The sequence below is a fragment of the Oryza brachyantha genome, chromosome 1 (genome assembly GCF_000231095.2).
Source record: "Oryza brachyantha chromosome 1, ObraRS2, whole genome shotgun sequence".
NCBI lineage: Eukaryota > Viridiplantae > Streptophyta > Magnoliopsida > Poales > Poaceae > Oryza > Oryza brachyantha.
Genome location: NC_023163.2, coordinates 32,021,927 through 32,042,524, shown reverse-complemented (window position 1 = coordinate 32,042,524; position 20,598 = coordinate 32,021,927). Strand labels below are relative to the sequence as shown.

The 20,598-nt window shown below is 40.6% G+C and overlaps 3 protein-coding genes across 3 annotated transcripts; all 3 read right to left on the bottom strand.

Annotated features, from left to right (window-relative positions):
* Positions 1 to 1,583: 1,583 nt before the first annotated feature.
* Positions 1,584 to 7,199, bottom strand: LOC102700756 (RNA-binding protein BRN1-like). Its single transcript, XM_040521941.1, has 9 exons — positions 6,792 to 7,199; positions 5,635 to 5,717; positions 4,283 to 4,334; positions 4,041 to 4,166; positions 3,840 to 3,922; positions 3,401 to 3,583; positions 2,676 to 3,012; positions 2,175 to 2,318; positions 1,584 to 2,067 (listed from the first exon to the last, which is right to left on the bottom strand). Exons 1-9 carry the CDS (start codon positions 7,036 to 7,038, stop codon positions 1,937 to 1,939), a joined length of 1,386 nt encoding a protein of 461 aa, XP_040377875.1. The 5' UTR covers positions 7,039 to 7,199; the 3' UTR covers positions 1,584 to 1,936.
* A 4,727-nt stretch (positions 7,200 to 11,926) lies between these two features.
* Positions 11,927 to 13,908, bottom strand: LOC102700479 (photosystem II reaction center PSB28 protein, chloroplastic). The gene is made up of 2 exons (XM_040528713.1): positions 13,740 to 13,908; positions 11,927 to 12,788 (listed from the first exon to the last, which is right to left on the bottom strand). The coding sequence occupies exons 1-2, from the start codon at positions 13,813 to 13,815 to the stop codon at positions 12,316 to 12,318; spliced, it is 549 nt and encodes a 182-aa protein (XP_040384647.1). The 5' UTR covers positions 13,816 to 13,908; the 3' UTR covers positions 11,927 to 12,315.
* A 257-nt stretch (positions 13,909 to 14,165) lies between these two features.
* LOC102704206 (pentatricopeptide repeat-containing protein At4g19220, mitochondrial) lies at positions 14,166 to 17,084 on the bottom strand. Its single transcript, XM_006646604.3, has one exon. The coding sequence runs from the start codon at positions 17,082 to 17,084 to the stop codon at positions 14,325 to 14,327; it is 2,760 nt and encodes a 919-aa protein (XP_006646667.1). The 3' UTR covers positions 14,166 to 14,324.
* Positions 17,085 to 20,598: the final 3,514 nt, after the last annotated feature.

Below are 20,598 nucleotides of genomic sequence, written 5' to 3'. Positions count from 1 at the left end.
TTTTCAGTCTAAAAAATAAAATAAATAATAAAACATTTATTATATAAACTAAAGTCAGCTATGAATCACTCGTGTACCGACCGGAGTCATCCTCATCTCCGTGAGCTGAGCGTTGCCTGAGCCGGAGAGGAATCCGCTCGCCACCGGCCGCCGGCCTAGCGAGAGCCGAGTATTTTTCTCATCATTAAGTTGGTACCGTAAGGTAGGTATTGTGAGGTACCACTGTTTTATATGTAAAATTTGTTATATTCTAGTATCTAAGGTACCAAAAAATACCAAATTTTATATATAAAACAATAATACTACCTAGTAACTTCTCAAAAATGTTAAAATTGCTCGCCAGAGCCACCGTCCGAACAGAAGAAGGGTAACTTCTCAGAAATGTTAAAATTGCTCGCCAGAGCCACCGTCCGAACAGAATAACGGTGACTTGGGACACTTCACCGGCAACGGCAACTTACATGTTCCTGCCTGCATGCCATTGCCACGCCGTCGCCTCCACGCATGCCGGCATGGACAAGGACTTGTTGGTGCCCTGCTGCCGAGGGATCAGCAATAGCTACAAGTTTGTGCTAAACTGGTAATCACGCGACTGATTAATTCATGCAGATAAGGTTGAGATTGATTACGTGATGACACTAAATTTGCAACCACCCTCAATACGGATGCTCAACCACTAAACTGCACATGTACAATAAGTTTGTCGTCGTGTCATGTTACAAGCCACTTTAGATTTGCACTAAGATAAACACATTCAAATTTGATCGAGTTTATAAAAAATACACCAACATTTCAGCACAAAATAAATATGTTAATATTTAATGGTAGATTTAATAAAATTAATTAAGTGACTTACCGTAATCTCTGTAAATTTGATACAAAACGGAACGAATATCGTAGTAAAAGCTAATCAACGAGTTAGGCGCACGGATGCCTAAGAAGCCGTGATAAACGTATACCTAGCGCGCCCCAATCACAGTCACAGATAACCGGTTATACGCATGCAATCAACTAGAGGGTAATTGTTTAGTATTTGTAAATAAAAAAATAATTTATAAAAAAACTTTTATATATGTATTTTTAGAGATATAAAATTGAAAGCTAGAAATAAAATATGTTGAAAAAGTCAAAATTTAAGGTTTAAAATTCGGATTTCAGTATCTAAGTACAAGCGAAAATACAATACGAGGGTAGTGTCACAATCACAGCCAAGGCAGGCAAAAACTATTTTCAGAAGTTGAGATGAATTACTGCAAATTGCAGGTCCATTGGCTGGAAACTACTCCTGGTTCAGGATAAGCATAAGCAGTTTGCAGAAGCGTATAGTCTTCTTGTCGCTGCTGGTTGCACACACATGAAAGGACAAAATTGTTGTTGGGATAAACCGGAAAGAAACCTGTGTCGGGTCCCTCTGGCGTGTCCTCTAGTTGGAGTTGCAACTGCACGGGGGTCCATTGCTTTGTCCTGTTCTGAATTTCTGATCTGAATCTGGCAATCTGGTGCTCAGACATCGAGCTCTCGCCCCACCAAAATTCTGAACTTTGTGATTAACTTACTATGAATCACTGACAAGCATTTTCCTCAAGCATCAGATTTCCATCGGCAATTTAGACATGATAATAAGTCAATAATGGTTCAGATAACAGTTCTGACTTCTGAGTGAGTCCGGAATCGAGTCAAGGAGAAACCGGAATCGTTGTCAGGAGAAAATGTCACAATTGAATGAATCTGACTTGCTGATGTACAAGGGTCTGACAGGAACAAATTCTACCACTACGCTGCAGTAAATTACACGACGTAACAATGTTCAAGAATGTGAATTGAACAAAGAAGATACACGAAGCCTCCAATGCTGCGGCCAGAGCAAACAATTCAACGATCAATTATCTGACAAATATGTACCAGGAACCTGATCGCGTGGTCATCGTAGTTTTCGTCAAAAGGGTTTACTGTGCTTGGAGTTGTCTCTCTTGAGTTGTACTTTGAGTTTTTTACTGCCTAATTGGAAACCATTCATCACACCAATGGCTGCCTGTGCGGAAGCAGGAGAATCGTAGCTTACAAAACCTGCACCAGTTAGAAACCAATTAGCACTGTAAGCATAATGTGTGTGTGTGTGTGTGTGTGTGAGAGAGAGAGAGAGAGAGAGAGAGAGAGAGAGAGAGAGAGATTACCAAAGCATTTGCTGGAACCCGTTGCTTTGTCTACATACACCTTGGCACTTAGTACTCTACCGAACCTCTGGAATGCACTTGAAAGGTCTTGATCCCCATAATCTTGAGGGATATGATAGATAAATAGATTGGCTCCAGGAGGACCTATAAACATGAAGGCTAATCTTTACAACATAATGGACTTCGATAATAGCTATTCTGATAGTTACCATATATTCAGAAAGATAGTATTTATTAGTAAGTATGAGTATGACCATGTACTAATCATTCTTCAATGTTTGTTAGATTTTTGTTCATCTCCTGGACTCTGATGTCCAATATGCATTTGATTCCTAGTGTACAGAAGCACATTATAAACATTTTAGGATAACGTACATGACAGAAACAAAAGGCACATGATTTTTCTGGGGAAAATGTATTGCTAAGGGCTGCAGCTATCCAGCTAACATCATGGAAGAATATGGTGGTTTCTCCAGCAGGTGTAAGTAGAATGTGGCTAACCTTCTATTTGACCGCCAGCATTGCTACTGGGACTAGGAGATGCAGGAGAATTTGCATTTACACTTGGAACTTTAATCGAACTGAAAGAATTCCCAAAAGGACGACTACTCATGAGACCACCAGGGTAGGATCCAGCATACTGCACACCAGGAACAGGTGGATAAGGGCTGCTTAACTGCATTGCGTTGAATGATCTAGGAACAGAATTAGGAGACAGTTCAGGACTGACTCCTCGTATAGAGTTTCCTTGATTAACAGGTTGAACCATGTTTGTGAATGTGGCTTGATTCTGCATAGGGGATAAAGGGTATTGCATGAGTCCATATGTCCCCGGTGGCTGCAAAAGAATACAAAATCAGACTTGTATTCCAAGAAAAATATGCACACATTAAAAATATATATGTACATTAAGCAATCCCTTGAAGCTAAGCACCAACCATATTTTGCTTTTGTGAGAAGTACCAACAAATATATAATAAAGACTGAAGCTGAGAAATTTTAGCAGTTTGGAGAAATGCCCTTTTTACACTGAATATGACAAAAAACACCATTTATGTGTGCAACAGTACCAAATAGTGGCCATAAATCAACGTGAGCTGCGATACATAAGGTTATTCTTGGGGCATATCCTGATAATGTTTCAGGTAACAGAATAATATTTTTAAAGAAAAAATGACTAGTACTAAGTAAAAAAGAAAGAAAATAAATGGAGAAGAGCAAGTTACCTGATAACTATATCCATTATATGGAGGCATGTATCCCATCTGCAAAGCCCCAAATAATGAAGATTGTTGCATAGGACTTGCACTATGCATAGTAGATGATTGCAATTGAGCCTTCTGTGCTTTCCGGGCCTGTCTTTCCTTTTCTGTGTCAGCCCATTTGACAACCAAAGGCACACTAGAACCCTAACAAATAGACCAGAATGGATTATAATCAATTTATTTACAAAAAAAATGCATCGGGTTTGGGAAGAAATGTAGCTGTTTATTATAAAGCAGACCTAAGGTGTCAAATAAATGCAATATCAGAAGAGTGTCTTTAGTTTTGAATGTATATAATGATTCATGGCTAAACAATTCTATGGATCATGTTTACGTGTGAATTGCGGTACATATCAATAAAAACTAGTTGCTCTGCTATTCTAACTCGTTTCTGGCAAACCTCTATTTTGTGCTTCCCATTGAGAGCCTCAATAGCTGCTACTGCTTGCTCCTTTGTTTCATATTTAAGGAATGCACAGCCAGCTGCAATATCATAGTTAATTTGACAAAAAACATTAGATATCACAAAGTTCTAGGGTCAACCAGACAACCAGTAGTTCTAGTTCTAAATTGTTAGGAAAATAACTTCACCAGATCTTACCTTTACTTGTTTGTTGTGAACCCCTCAAAATTTGTAAATCCTTGATGTTTCCATATTTGGAAAATAAATCAGTCAATTCAGTGTCTGTTACATTTTTCGGAAGCATCCCAATAAAAAGCTTGTGTTCTGGAGGTCATAGCAAGTATAAGCATGAGTGCACTAATGGGGTTATGGAAATTTGAACAAAGACTCGTGCATGAAATTGTGGCAAAAATAGAGTTCTATGCAAATAGCAATCATACCTAGCCTCTCCAACTCTCCATCAGCATATTTTACTTGTAAAGGACTTGAGGCCTGAATTGATGAAAGAGAGCAAAGATTGTCATCAGAGAGTCATAGAAAGAAGGAAGCAGAAATGTTTGGCAGCTATTTATGAAAAAGATGTCACAAGGGGCTTGCTAGTATCACCAAAGAAAAAAAGAAGTCATGGGAATGCGCCTTGATGGCTCCCGGAGTCAGTGATTACCAACTACTACATTCATATACATAATGGCTTCCAAATTTTGTCTAACATTATGATACAGATTTCAACTTCCAGGATTTGTAATTTGTTTGTATCGCCATCTGATTGGGAGTGGGAGTAGATGTCCAGTCTTATTCTGTGATTAACCAGGTGAAGACATCTGAATGATGAAAGTAGCCACAACCTACATAAACCTTTTAAGTTTCTAAACTAGTGAAATAGAGGAGTTTTTTTCATTCTGAATAAAGGATTTGGTCCACTAGAGTTTGCACCAGAGCATAGTTTGAGATTTTGCCCCTGGCTCAAAAGTTTTATTCAAACCCTAATCATGACACTCAGTCCATTGTTTGGTCAGTTGGGATTGGGACCTCAGTTAGGTATGCTACAAAACTGAAGCTACAATAAGTTAATTTCCATACAGGATGGGTACAAAAGTGCGATGGCCAGATTGGTGGTCTAACTTTTGTTAGGTGTGACGCTCTGCTTCAAGAGTAAGATAGACCATCATGCAGTTGTTGACAGGTTAAGTTTCCTATAGATTCAACTTTATTGCCGTCAAAAACCAAGCACACCCACTACTTATGGCATACTCCAGTGCTCTGACTCCAAGTTTGTTCCTGCCTGAGGCTAACTGTAATGTTTTTGTTTTCCAACCAAATATATATCCTTGAACCAGGTTAGTGTTGACTATGCTAGCCATGAAATAGAATGCATACATGTATATCAGTAGCCTTGCAGCAGAATCATGGAGAAAGGAAATAATGGGTGCTACTTAAAGACTGAAAAATAAGGATAATCCATGTCCAGTGAATTTTAGACCACCCACCAGGTCACCACAGATACTTAGAAGTTAGAATGACCACTCAAATTTTAGACCACCTACCCCAAGTCAATTTTCACCATTGTCCCACACTCCCACTACAGATTTCATTTTGGTCCCACACCAAACGGCTGAATACATGCACAAGCTTCCAATGCTGTTCTTGGCAACCAGATTATGAATTATTCAAAATCACATGTAATTTTCACCCCATAAAGAGCTAAAATGCACGGTATCAATCTGCAACAATTTAACTAAGGCAAACAACATAAAAGCAATTTTAGTATTGTAATATTAGAATGATCACTTACCCCAGGAAGTGTGTGCTTATTGTGGTAAGCATTTACGGCCTTGTCAGCCTCCTCCCTTGAGGGGCATATGAGGAAGCAGCACCCTGCAATAAGTTCAGGATATCTAAAATTAGCATCAAACTAAGAAGCAGACAGATATATGGTGAAGCAATAAAAATAAAGGCTATCAGGTGGCAGGGCTACACAGACAAAGAAAAAGGCTCTAGCAGAGTAAATCTGGCTTGTCAATGCCTTCCAAATTTGTGTCAATGTCTTATCCAACCAAATTTCCACTTGTACCAACACTAGATCAAGCAAATCGGGTAAAATCAAAATACCATCAACAGATCAAATTTTCGATTCCCCAAATCCCCAGTTGGAATAAATCCTTGGACAACTGAAAATCAGAATGTCACAATTAAAAAAATTTGCAAAACATGCATGGGCATCCTGCGCGGAGAGCAAATGCTAAAAACTAATGGAGCCAAATGACCAAACAAAAGTTCGCGCAAAGTTCAACTTAAGATTTTTCTGACCCTGATCCAAAGTTTCAAACTAACTAAAATCGAGGCTGCAAAGCCCAAGCGAGCCCAAGCGCCAAAAATTACTCTTAAGAAAAAATAAATTCCCTGATTTGTACGCGTAGAAGGCTTATTTACGGCAGCATTGCTCCAAACTAAGCTCAAGTCACGCGCGCGCGCGCGCGCACACACACACACAAAAAGACCAGGCCGATAAAACCGCATTTTCGAAAGCGAATCAGAAAGTCGAAGAGGGCATCGGCATTGGAGAAAATCGTATGATGAAACGCAATTTAGACCGATAGAACTCAAAATTCAAGCTGACAGCCCCACCAACGGCTCCACCAACCAGATAATTCGACGCGAGATCTCGCTCCAGCATTGGAGCATCCCATAGCGCGAGTGAGCAGCTCAAATCACTCGAAAAATTCAGACGAAAAGCTCGAATTGCCCCCAACGGCATTACGCGGAACAATCGCCACAAAACACGACCGGAAGGAAGGGGGAGAACAGACTCAGCAGAGCACGGCAACTATGACGCGACATGAACAGCGCGGAGAGCTCGAATTCCCCGCAGGCAGGCATTGCCCCCAAACCGAGCCCCGAGGCGAGGCCGGAGGCTGGCGAGGCCAGATCCGGGGCGTACGGGATCCGCACCTCGGGAGGCCTTCGTGGCCTTGTCCTTGATGACGGTGACCTCGTCGACGATGGCCACCTCCTGGAACATGGCGAGCAGCTCCGCCTCCGTCATGTGCTTGGGCACCTGCCCCACGAACAGCTTCACGCTCTCCTCCTCCGCCGCTCCCGCTCCTCCTCCCGCACCACCACAACCACCACCCGCAGTAACAGCAACTTCTCCTCCCCCCTCCGCCGCCGCCGTGGGCTTGTCGCCCTCCTCCGCCATTGGCCCCGCCGCCGCCGCCGCTAGGGTTTCCGGCGGGAGAAGAGGAGTTGGTCGCCGCTGGCGTCGCGTCGCCTCGGCTGGGCTGCGCTGCGCTCCTCCGCCTCGGCGCTTGCGGTTACGCAGTTTTTTCTGGTTTAGTTTTTTGTGGGTTTAGGTAGTGGAGATGATGGAGGAGGAGTTGGGACAGCAATTATTAATTGCTAATGGATATGCATGCACTTGTACTCCTCCTACTAAATATATTTCTCTTTAAATATATTTTCTACCGTGTATTCCCCCCTCTCTCACTTCCATAATAAACATTTATAAATTTTGCATAAAAGTTTATTTATACACCTCAATAACTTTATATTCAAATCATTATCCATTTAATCCCTAACTAACTCTCCATCCGTACCGGCTCTTATTTAATTAGAGGCATTTAGGTTATTTCTTTTGTTAAATAATTTATCTCTACGATGTATGTCAAAAATATATTTATATTAAGATAGAAGGAATATCTATATTTTTTCTTTAGTATATATTTCCTCTCTGTGACGAGAAAGAGAGGGGAATTGGGTTAGCTTTTTGTGGGGGTGTTGAGAAGACAAGGGAGGTTGTCCTTGTGAGATCTCCTCCTGTTGTTATAACGGTTTTCTTGCAGCTTCCTTTTTTGTTTCGTAAGATTTCTTCTCCCTCCCTCTCTCTCTCCCTTTCAAAAAAGTGTGTTTTGTTTGTGTGCTGCAACTGCTCAAATTAGATGAGGGTGATCTTGGTTCAGAGGTATATTATGTCTTCTAAAATTTATTGATCAGCTTAAGATTTTGTTTCATTTTGATTGCTGCGTAGATTAATCTTATGGGTTATTTACTTGATTATAAGGTGGATTAAATATTTAATAAATAATTTAAAATAAGTGATGTAAGAAATGTTGTGAAATATTCTTTTAGAAAACACATTTTTTGAAGCATGGAGTAAATAATAGCGCACACGTTTCCAAAATATAAGTATTTTGGTATATTTTTAAAATGTTTTTAACATTTGTCTATCTGATTTGTTTAAAAAACATACAGAAATAATTATATTTTGGAATGGACATGGTACATTTTAATAATCCTGTGTATAAGTAAAAAAATGACCTTATATTTGTAGTTATAAATAGTATTCGATTAATTGCTGTGTAGGGAGATTAGTTAGAAAATTATGGCTTTGCATTAGTTTTTATCTTGTCTCCATCATGAGGTCACAATTACTATCATGTGTCATCAATTTTCTTTTACCATTTGATGTTAGCCTGCCATTAAGACTTCTGTATGCAAAATTATCTGATGGGCTGATGGCCTAAAATTTTAGTTTTCATGGGTGACAGAAGATAATGATAGTTTGTCGTGGAATGAAGGTTAGGTTAGACAGCTAATCAATCACGCATCGTGGCATGAGTTTGACGAGCTCTGGATAATGGAGGTTATGTCAACTCATGGACCACTTCAAATTTCAAAATATATACAGCCATTTGTGTGCTACAACTTGTGTAAAAGACTCTGAATACGTGCATGAATCAAGCTGAAAATTTGGAATATATGCTCAAACTATTTCAACTGTACGATAACTAATGTCAGTAATAAGAAATATATACTACTACATGTGAGCGATTTGCAATTATGGAAATTGGTGATGAATCGAATGGTGGATCATGCAAGAATAAACTAACAAACTTATACAATTGTGAGTTATTTTTTAGAAAAAAAATTATTGAGTCCTAGTACAAGTAGCGAGGGCGATTGTTTGACTTTTCATATAAAAATATAAACGGTATATTTGTAAATGAAAAATAATTTGTGAATAAAACTTTTATATACGTATTTTTATCGATCTAAAAGTCAAGGCTGAAAAATAGAACTCGGTGAAAACGTCTCAAAATCAATTCAAATTTAAGGTTAAAAATTTAACTTTTGGCTTATAAGCATAAGCGAAAAGACGAGGGTCTCAAGTTTTTTTTGTTAATTAGATTGGGTCCAGTTCCACCATGCATGGACGGATTGCTAGATTGGTTTCAAATGAAAGTAGTAAATGGCAGCCATGGATCTGGTGGAGAATGTTGGACAGGGACATAAAGGCTACATGACAATCGGAACTCTCACTGTCAATCCTTCTAAATCAGAGCTGGCATGTTTGATTGCGGCTTGCTCCTCTCAGCAAGGTCTGTCTCAAAAGGGAATAATTAGCTTGCTTATGCAAATCAGTGTACGTACGAAGTAGTAGTATATAGAAAGTATCATATAATTGCCAATTAAAACATTAATGCATCCATTAGAAACATATGCAATGATACACTATAGCAGTTGGAACCGTATACTTCTCACAGATGTCAGCCGTTCGGTGATTTGTGGTTACTACCTATTAATCTTCTCAGATGTCTAGTGTCAGGGTTGGCTTTCACATTAGCAAAAGTTATTGATGCAATGATGCATGATCACTTGAATGTAAAAAATAATACTAGTAGTAGTAGAAAAGAAACAAGCAGGGCATGCATTAGAAGATAAGGCTATGCTACTAAGCTCTTGATCCGCTTTTAATGATGTGAATGGCCCATGAACAGGATGCAGATGTGTCTGAATGATTTGGGGCAGTGGTCAAAGCTCTCCTTGGATGATGCCTCCTGATCTTTAGCAAAGCTGATCACTGTTTAGTGTCGGATATCTCAGGCACTTCAGAAACTACTACGGTCAGAACTAGTAGTACATTTTTGTTACCCATTACCTGTGCCCTAATATCTGTAATGAGTTTGCCAGATCCCTAATGAGCATTTATATCAGTATATATATTCAGGATATGTTCAGCAGCATGCAATTTATGCATGATTAATTGCGCATCGGAACGAGTCAAATCATCGTCCTCTCTTCTGTGATCGGTAGTAGCAATAATGATCCAAATTGCAACTTTCTGCTTTGCGAGGAAAGAAACCTGCAGGTACAGTGGCACACATTCTGGCGTTCTGCTCTGCCCAGACTCCAGAATCCAGCCATAATCTCTTCAGAAAGCGGGTGTCTTTACTTTAATACCATTCTGCACAACTGATGTTCCATTTAGGGCAGGCACCAGGCAGGGCCGCAGGATCACTCTTTGGTTCAGAGGATTTTCACTAAAAAAAACTGGAGAAATTAAACGGTTTTCTATAAAAATTATATATATAATTAAATTCTTAGGGGGTGTTTAGATGAGGCTAAATTTTTTTGCCCATGTCACATCGGATGTTTAGATACTTATTATAAATATTAAACATAGACTACTTATAAAACTAATTATAGAAATGAGAGCTAATTCGAGTGAATTTTTTAAAGCCTAATAATCCATAATTAACACAGGTTTACTGTAGCATCGCATAGGCTAATCATAGATTAATTAGGCTCAATAGATTCGTCTCATGAATTAGTCTAAGATTATAGATGGGTTTTATTAATAGTCTATATTAATATTTATAATAAGCGTCCAAACATTTGATATAACATGGAGCTAAAAAAATTTAGCCCCATCCAAACATCACCTCATACTCCAAAGAGGATAAGGTCAGAACTCGGAGCAGCTGTAGGTCCCTTTGATTCAAAGGAATTTCATAAAAATTTTAGAGGATTTTATTCCTATATGAATTTTTTCCACAAAGCCCTTTGAATCAAAGAAATGAATCCTATGAAATTCCTAGAATGCATCTTCCTATACAAGTTTAATAGAAAATTTAACATGAGGTTGAACCTTATGGAAAATATCGTTTGAGTCTATATCTCTCCTCAAATTTCTATGTTTTTCATGTGGTCCAATCAAGCGATCATTCCTACTTTTTCCTTTATTTTGCAATCCTCTGTTTTACACACACATTTCTGTCAGAATCCTATATTTTTTCTATTCCTCCGTTTTTTCATTCCTGTGATTCAAAGGAGCCCGTAATATTGAAGGAGTACCGCTGAATAGAAGAAGAGGAGAAACCAAAGTTAGGGGGCGTTTAGATCGAGAAAATTTTTGGGAGAAGTGTCACGTCAAATGTTTGATCGAATGTCGGAAGGGTTTTTGGATACGAATGAAAAACGAATTTCACGGCTAGCCTGGAAACCGTGAGACAAATCTTTTGAGCTTAATTAATCCGTCATTAACACATGTTGGTTACTGTAGCACTTATGGCTAATCATGAACTAATTAGGCTCAAAAGATTTGTCTCAACATTTCTTCCGTAATCATGCAATTAGTTTTTTTTATTCATCTATGTCTAATGTTTTATTTAGATGTCTAAATATTCGATGTGATGTTTATGGAAAAAAAATTTGATAACTAAACAAACCTGCCCAGTAAAAGGACGGTCAGGTGTACAAAAACCGACAAGCATTTATAGGACACTTATTACAGATGGAGGGAGCGAGAGATCCCAGCAGCAAATTGCAGTTGTTAAAAAGGGCAAAGGGTGTGTGTGCGTGTGTGTTTCTAGGCTGGCTTCCAGTGCAGCCACATGCGTTGTGTCTGCTGACTGTCTCAGCGACCCATCTGCTAGGACAGGAACAGCCCAGCCAAGCCAAGCCAGCCCCGTGATGCAGCATTGCAGCTAGAATTAACCTGGTGAATCAACTTAATTCATGTCGTTGTAGATAACGATACCGTATTTAAAACTTATCTTTAACTATAAATCTTTCTATTATTTAAATAATATATAAAAAGATAAATGATTTCTTTTATGAAATTAACTTTTAATGTATGTATATACCTATTGTTCCAGTGTCTTCGAAATAAATACTTTAAAAAGTTAGTAATGTAATTGTTAAAAGTTTAACATCAATCCTATAAAAAAGATAGAATTTATGGAATAAGAGGAGTGGTACTACTACTACTGATACCAGACATCACCCAATTTGTTTCCGTTTGTTCCTCTTTGTCAAAGCTCACAGCTAAGCTAATTCACCACTATAATTGAGTTGCTTAATTTACTCCATCTCGACACTGACAGAGTGACAGGACAAGTAGGCAGCTACTGCTGACAGTACGTTCCACAGTAGTATACGACCAATCAGCTCATAAATTACAAAATTTCACCAACATCACATTAGAAAAGAAACGCAATCAATTCACGCATCACACAATGAACCCAGCATGTATCGACCTTACGATAAGAAGTATTTACACTGAAGAGCACAGACGTGCTCGAGGCAGTGTGAGAGCAATGACATTTTCGGCTCGAAGGATTTTCAAAGAAAATTTAGAGAAATTAGACCGTTTTCTACGGAAATCCTGTAAAATTCCGAAGAGAACTAAAAATCGTCACTTCTTGACGAACTGGAGACCGTTGGCCTGGGAGTACCTCTCCATGAAGCGCATGAACCTGTCCCACTCTCGGGGCGTGCGCATCACATACTTGGCCTCGATGAGCGCCGGCTTGCCGTTGACGAACTTGGCGCTCACGTCCACCGACTGCAGCACGCCCTCGTCGTCGATCATGTAGAACCCGGTGATGTCGCCCAGCTCCGCCGACGAGTCGAACACCGACGGTTGGTCGAAGCTGAAGATGGCCACGCCGTTGGTGCCGTCGCGGGACTTGGTCAGCCGCACGTCCGGGATCGTCTGCTCGTCGGTGCCCTGGATGAACTGGATCGCCGGCTTCGCCATCATCACCACCTGCATCGACGGCCGGGAGGAGCATCGCCTCCGGTGGAGGGCTGGCTTCGTGTGCCGGCACTGCAGGGACACGCCGCCGAAAGACGACTGCAGGCTTTGGCTAGCGCCACCTGACGAACCTGAAAATGTCAAAATGCATTGCAGTAATCAGACTGAAGTATAATGGTATCGCCTTGGCATTTTCACAGGCAAATTAACATGGTTCAGGAGTTGTTTTGATGGTCACGGCTACACAATAATTTGAGTGATTTGAACAGGTCAACCTCTGAATAAAAAAAATTACGTTTCTGCCTCTTTGCTTTTAAACAGCCTGGTCAGATAACGTCTTTTCTTTCTGAACGTTTCTATTAAGATACCATCACGTTTATCCAGGCAATCCCACTTAATGAGGCCTGTTGATCATGCTATAACCGAAATATGGTGTGTGAAGAACTTAGTCTCCATTTTCAGTCCACAACAAAGTACTACCCCAGTTCCAAAATATAAGCATTTCTAGATTTCTAATTTGAATATATCCGGGTAATTCTTTTCCGAACACATCCCTAACTTGTTTTCTTCTTTGGAAACCAAAGTCAGCGTTTGCAGATTTTATATTAAGTAGGAGAATGTATCCGGGCAATTCTTTTCCAAATATCTCATTCAAGTGAGAAAATCTCATCGGATGAGGCAACTGCTATCAGCTATGAATGTGAAACATAAGCCATCAGCCAAGTAATCTGTGTAGCTCCACCACTACAGAGTTCAGCATACAATCCGTTTTCTGAGCTTCCTAAGGCCTGAAGCCCTTAACCACAATTCTGTGATCAAATAATATGTGGTTATGTGCTCAGTAGTCAGAGCCATACTACAGAAAAAATCTTAGCCTAATCTCATGTTACTCCAAGGAAAATTACATTCTTAGGAAAGTAACAAGCATGGTGCAACAGAACTGACAACATAGTTTCACAGAATAAATTCTGACCTACAAAGCAAGAACAAAATCCAAAATCCACGAACACATAAGCGTTTCAACACACATGATCTATTACTACTTAAAAGAAATTAAAATGCAGCTTCAGGGAGAAGCATACCTGCAGCACATCGACGAGGCTGTGTTCTTGCCGAGACCGGCGTGGCAACGGCGAGAGCTTTCATCACAGCGGCCATCCTGCAGTTTGGTGGCACTTGGAGGAGGTGGATGAGCGCCTAGAGGGAAGGAGAGGAGGGGTGAAATGCAGAGGGAGCTGGGGGTTTGAGTGGTGCAGAGGGGGAGGAGAGTGCAGAGAGCGATTGGGTGGTGGTGTGTCTCAAAGAGAGCCATCCATCCATCCACCCATGCTTCTGGTCATCTGGTGCCTAGTCCCCTCTTATAACTGCTTTTTTGTGCTGTCCCTAAGGAATTTAATATTTGCATGCATACCCTTCTCCACGCTTTATAGTATATTTTAGATGTGAGTTAGTAGGATTAGTACTCCAACATCAAATATTATTGACTAGAGGGAGTAGTAGAATCAAAAGATTTTGGAGTCTGAAACTAAAACTTAAACAGAGGGTAGCAACATACTGGCAAAACTTGTACCATGTTCCCTCGAGCATGCAGCAAGTATACTGGTATATGAAAAAACCCACTTCACACATTAATTATATATAGCTTCTGTGGTGATTGAAACAACAGTTTAACCAATGATGCTGTGGCCACGGGGCTTCATCAATCCTTTATCTTGCAAAATGTCCCTGACTTGCACTGCACCACTCCACACGTCTTGACACGCATACAGGTTAGACATGGTCACGTAATACCCACTATGTTCAGGTTCCAGACAGAGCAAATATTTAGCAATGGATTCACCCATCTTCAGTTCAAATTTCTTACTGCAAGCACTTAACAATGCACCCCAGACTCCATGTGCTTGTTTGGATGGTAAACTCTCCACAAACCCATGTGCTTCCTGCAGCCGACCAGCACGTCCAAGCATGTCCACAATACATACATTGTGTTCTGGGGTTGGGACAATCCCAAGATGCTGCGTCATAAGATGGTAATACTTCCATCCTTCATCAATAAGTCCAGAGTGACTGCAAGCCGACAAAAGAGCAATAAAAGTACTTCTTGTAGCTCTCATTCCAGAATTATTCATCATCCAGAAAATTTCAATCGACTTCAACCCAAGCCCATGAAATCCAAAAGCTGATATCATGGAATTCCAGCAAGCAATCGATTTTTCAGCAGAAGATTCAAATATTTTGATAGAAATGTCCAGTCTTCCGCACTTACTATACATATCAACAAGTGATGCTGAAATAAAAGCATTAGTTTGCAGACCAAACCTGAGCGCATACCCGTGAATGATCTTTCCTTGCCTAAGATCCCCCAGTTGAGTGCAAGCACAGATAATGCCGACTATAGATATTTCATTAGGTTCAAAGTCCTCCATCTTCTTATAGAACTGCAATGCCCTCCAACCTTCGTTATTCTGTGCAAAACCAGAGATCATGCAATTCCAGGTGCACAGATTTCTATCTCCAAGACTAGAGAAAATCAACTCAGCACTTTCAGTATCTGCAAACCGGAAGTACATGGTAAGCAGGGCATTATTTACCCTTAAGTTGAATGCAATCAAGTGCTTTAGAGCAATGCAGTGCATGGACTTCCCAAGAGACTGCAGTTTAAGGCTTCCACATACTGATAAAATACTAACTATTGTAATGCTGTCGGGATTCAGTGTTAAAGTTGAATGCATAAACTTAAAGGCTTCTAATGCATCTCTGTAGAGTCCATTTTGTACACAGCACACGATTGCTGTATTCCATGAAATAATATCTGACAAGGGTGTTATATTTTTTAGTAGTGAAAAGGCAGCCAGAGAGTCGCCACAGCATATGTACATGTGTATCAAAGAGTTAGCAGCTGACACTTCACTCAGAAACCCATACTTCAGGATGAAAGAATGAATAGATTTGCCAAAGTTAAGGTCTTGTGGACAAGAGCATGAAGGTATTACAGCTATCACAGTAGTCAAGGTGCATCTTAGACCTTCAGATAGTAGTGCATTAAACATTGCTTTAGCCTCTTCTCCCAGTGAACCGTTTCTTGAGTAACCAGAAATCATTGTGTTCCATGAGACCAGGTCTCTGATTGGCATTGTCCTGAACAAGACGTGTGCAGTATATGGGTCATTGCATTTCATGTACAGATGCAGTAAGCTATTTCCTACAGAAGATTCCTCAAAAAGATGCCCTTTTCTGATTATATATCCATGGAGTTCTTTCCCTTCAGGAAGTATACCTTGATCACCACAAGCTGAAATCATAGTCACCAAAGTGGCAACATCTGGCTGGTTTTTTGATATCATTTCTTGAAACATACACATGGCTTCCTTTACTCTCTCATTCTCTATCATCCCCTTGATCATAGCATTCCATGTTACCAAATTTTTGTTGGAAGTTCTTACAAATACCTCCTCTGCAGAATCTGGAACCCCAAACTCAGAATAGAATGTTATCAGGGAATTTGTGACCGAACAAGAGGCAGTGTCTTCATAACCGAGTTTGATCAGGGAGCCATGGACAGACTCCCCAAAGGAGAACAGATTCTCGAGATGGCAGCAGGCAGAAAGGACAGCAGACAGGCTCACCTCATCTGCCTGAAAACCCGATCGGATCATTTCCTTGAAGTAACACGCTGAAACCTCAGCAAGTCCATTAAATAAGCTTCCACTTATCATAGAATTCCATGAGGCAGTGTCCCCATACGGCATCCTCTGAAACACAGCTTCCGAAGAGTAAAAATCTCCACACTTTGCATACATGTCAATTAGAGCATTCCAAAGGGTCAGATCGGTTTGCAGGCATCTCTTCAATGCCATTCCATGGAGGGCAATCCCATGCTCCAAGCTCCTCGCACGGGACGCCCCCGACAGCATGATGACCATCGACGTCGAATCAAACACCTCGAGCACGCCCACCATCCGCCGGAAAAGGTCCACGGCATCACTGTATCGGCAGTTAAAGGTCAATGCACCGATCGCGGCATTCCACATGATCAAGTCCGGCGCGGCAGCCTCGTCAAACACCTGCAGAGCGGAGCGCACGTCGCGCGCCCTGGCGTAGGCCGAGAGGACGGAGGTGCGCACGGGCGGGTCCAGCACGGCCCCCGACTTGAGAGCCGCGCAGTGGAGGCCCGCGACGCCGTCCGCTTCGAGAGACGCGCCCCTGGCGGCGCCGAGCGCGCGCACGATGGAGCCGGCTCTGCACGGCGTTCCGTCGAGCAGGTGGTGGGCGCCGGCCGGTGCATGGTGGGAACGAGCGGGCAGGACTCGGATGAAGGGGCCGGAAGGGCAGGCTGTCTGGACGAGCGCAGCAGCAGCAGCAGCTATGGAGGGAAACGTGGTGGTGGGATTCACGGGGGCGAGCAGTCCGGGAATCCGGCGTAGCATCCACCGTGGATCGCCGGAGCGCGCCGCCGGAAGGCGTTAGCCGCTGCGATGTGAATATGCTTCAGGTTTCAGAAGGTTCTATTGAACAAGCCTCGACGGCCCAAAAGTTCATTCATACAATGGGCTAATTCCCTTGTATACTGGGCCAGAAACTACTATTACAAGGGAGATTTTGGCCCAGTATACGAGGAATTGGCCCATTTGCGACAAGGCAAATTCAGCCCAAATCGAGCCAAATTTTGGGTTGATACGGTTTTCAGCGATCTTTTCACTTAAAATAAGCCTAAACGAAACAGTTTATTAGCATTCAAAAAATAATTTATGGATGATATATATGTTTTTTACCGATCTAAAAATAAATGGTGAAAATAAAATATGATAAAAAACTAAAATTAATTCTAACTTTAAGCTTTAAAATTAAAATTTTAGTATATAAGCATAACAGAAGAAAAATAGGAGGACCTCGGCTGGACTATTAATTTCGGTCACTATCGGATTGAGCTTGTTCAGTTTTCTGTTGAAAGCCATGCCGCAAAAGTTATTAAAATAAAAATGGTCATTTTTTTTCATTTTCTATTTTGTAGAAATAGTTGAAAACTGCGCCAGTTATTTAACCAGGTCAACCCAAACAGACTAACACTAGCTAGGCCAAAATAACAAAGTTCTAAGCGCTATAGGGCCCCCCAGTCTCATCAATAATGCTGCTCAATTAAGTACTTGAGATCTTGTTTAAGGCTATTAGGTCATTACCATCTAGACTAGGCCATGGACATGCACCACAGTAACTAAACACACTAGCTTCATCCTAAAATGATGCTAGTATTATTTAGGCTTCATTTTTTAGGCTAAACAAACAAGTGTTTTTCTTTAAAAAAATTGGTAAGCCACTCTCATACTATTGAGCCAAAAGGTTATCTTTAAGGCTTTTTTTAAGGTTTAAAGTAGAATTGTACACTCAAATTAAAGCTTTTAAAAACAATGGTACGTAAACTTGTTGACATGTGTCGTCTAGGTCTCTATACTCTTAAAATACATATCTACCATAACTTATTAAAAACGTGTCATCTAGGTTAAAATTGTCACACCTTCTTTAAGGTCCTAAGTGGCATATCACACTAACCCTGACATGGCATCATCTTTAAGGGCAGCTCAGTGTATGTTCCAAGAAAGTGCATGCAGGAGAGAAACAAGTGGAAGTGGTGCAATACACTAGAGCATAGTTGCTAGACTAGAAATTATAAGCACATGTTGCTTATTGGGTCCAAGTTAGTTATTGCAGAGTTAAAAGATAATGCCACGTCACCATTCGTATGTCATACTATAGTTAGTGCCAGATTTTATAGGGGTTGTGGTAATTTAGGATCTAGATGACATGATTTAATAAGTTCTGAAATTATGAATGTGTATTATGAGCATAGTAAAAAAAAAGGGAACAAATTGGTGGTTGAACCGAAAAAACCAGAATCGGCATCCCGGTGGCTCAGTTCTGCTCAATGGTTGCCCCCGCAATTGACCTGGTAAAAAACTAGTGAACTGGCTGTTTTTTTAATCGATCGGTTTTTCGACTTCTTAGAATCAAACTGGTTTTTTAATTTATCGTATGACGATATTGCATTATGAATCTATTAGATTACCGTGCTATGTTTATTTATTTCGATGTTATAGCCATATATAGATATATTGGTTTATTTATATATATTTTACTAGTTTATAATGGTTGTATATGAAAACTAATATAAAATAAGTATAATATTAATAAATAAAAAATAGTTCGACCGGTGAACCAACGGTCAACCTCATGTCCAATTTTTTTAGTATGATTTTGAGGCTATGGAGATCTAGATAACACAAACGAACATGTTTAGGGACCAATTATACATTTTACTCGTAATAATTCCATGAAACCAAAAAATTAGTTTACAACAAACCAAAACAAAGAGATGCTGAGTTACTCACTCGGTCATCTTCTCTCTGCCGAAAGTCTGGCAGGACAGGATCCAAATCCTGACCTCCAAGACGACACGGGCACACGGCGCAAACTATGGCGGATTCATTGAGCTGCATATTCTTCCAATCTGGACGAGCAGCTAGGACATTCACGTGAGAGCCAGCTTAACAATAATCAATCCGTCCCTCCATTGGCCTCTTCTCACACACACGAACCAGGCGAATCTTCTCCATGGCACCCTCCTACTCACATGCTTTCGCATCGCAATTTCAGAGTGTGTTTCACCAATCACAGCAGCCAACATCTTCAGACACCGGTCGTATCGTCCGTGTTCTTTTGTTCTTGGGAACCTCTGCTCGCTCAGCTTCGCTCATATCCAAAAGTCTTGTCAAATGTTCAGTCTTGTTTCTACCTCGACATCCAACAGTCAAATTTGCTGTGCATCGCGTTGGATGCCGAGCCAGGCACTGTTAATCCAGCTTAACAATTACAGAGGCAGTGGTTAGTTTAGATGCTCATTTGCAGATTAATCATAATGTAAGTAACAGTAACAGAGGCCATGGCAGCAAATGGACACTTCACGTGAAGAGTCTGGCAGGTCAGGTAAGAAGACATGGTCGACCGATCCCATCTTGATCATGTTCAAACTCACGGATGTCCTTTTCCTATCATTGGATGCCCTCTTGTGTTTGCAGCTATGCACCAGCTTCCTTTCTCCCTTCACATGTTCATGCAATGCCGTTTTACTCACTTCCAACTCTGATGATTTATATTCAGATTCAGGGCTGCTATGAGAGCTATTGTCTGAATGTTTTCATTGTTTCTGCTTCAGGCTCAATGGAACTATGGAGATGTGGTAACAATCTTGCATGTGAACTTATTATTACTCTGGGTGACAACTTTTGGACTGCCAAGTTGAGGGTGAAAACAGTAACATGGGAATATGTAGAACAGTACAACACTTTTGTTCTTTGTCATTTGTCCATGACATGTCAGGACAACAATGCACAGCTGGTCTTGCTACTGATCCTTGATTTGGAACCACAAGTCTTGCATAGCACACCTCATCCTTATCTTCAAACTTCAGATTAACCTTTGCTTGTGCAGTCACCCCTTAAACTACATTAAATAACTTACTTATGTTAAATACTATTGCAAATAGCAAAAAAAAAAAACATTTCCATGGTGGTCCAGCGCCATACTCTGGTGGCCTGATTAGGAGCTAGGGTACCAAATTTTTTATCATCTGGTTTCCAGAAACAACAGTCGATGTTCTTCGGTAGATGCATTGTTCAGAGACCACGTGAGCTTCTATTAGCACGACTTAAACTATGACATCACATGCCTGCAGTTGATCATGTCTTAAAAAGTTACTCATTTCTTGGCAGAGTGGCAATGCCAGAAGCTTTACTGTAATCATGAGGTGATGATCAACCTAAAGAACACAGGAAAGAGAGAATATAGAATTTGATGAATGGAGTTCCAGTTGCATACTGCACTTTCTGGTGAATTATTATGCTCCCTTTTAGATTTAGATTTTTCATGTCCTTTTTAATTCATAAAGCC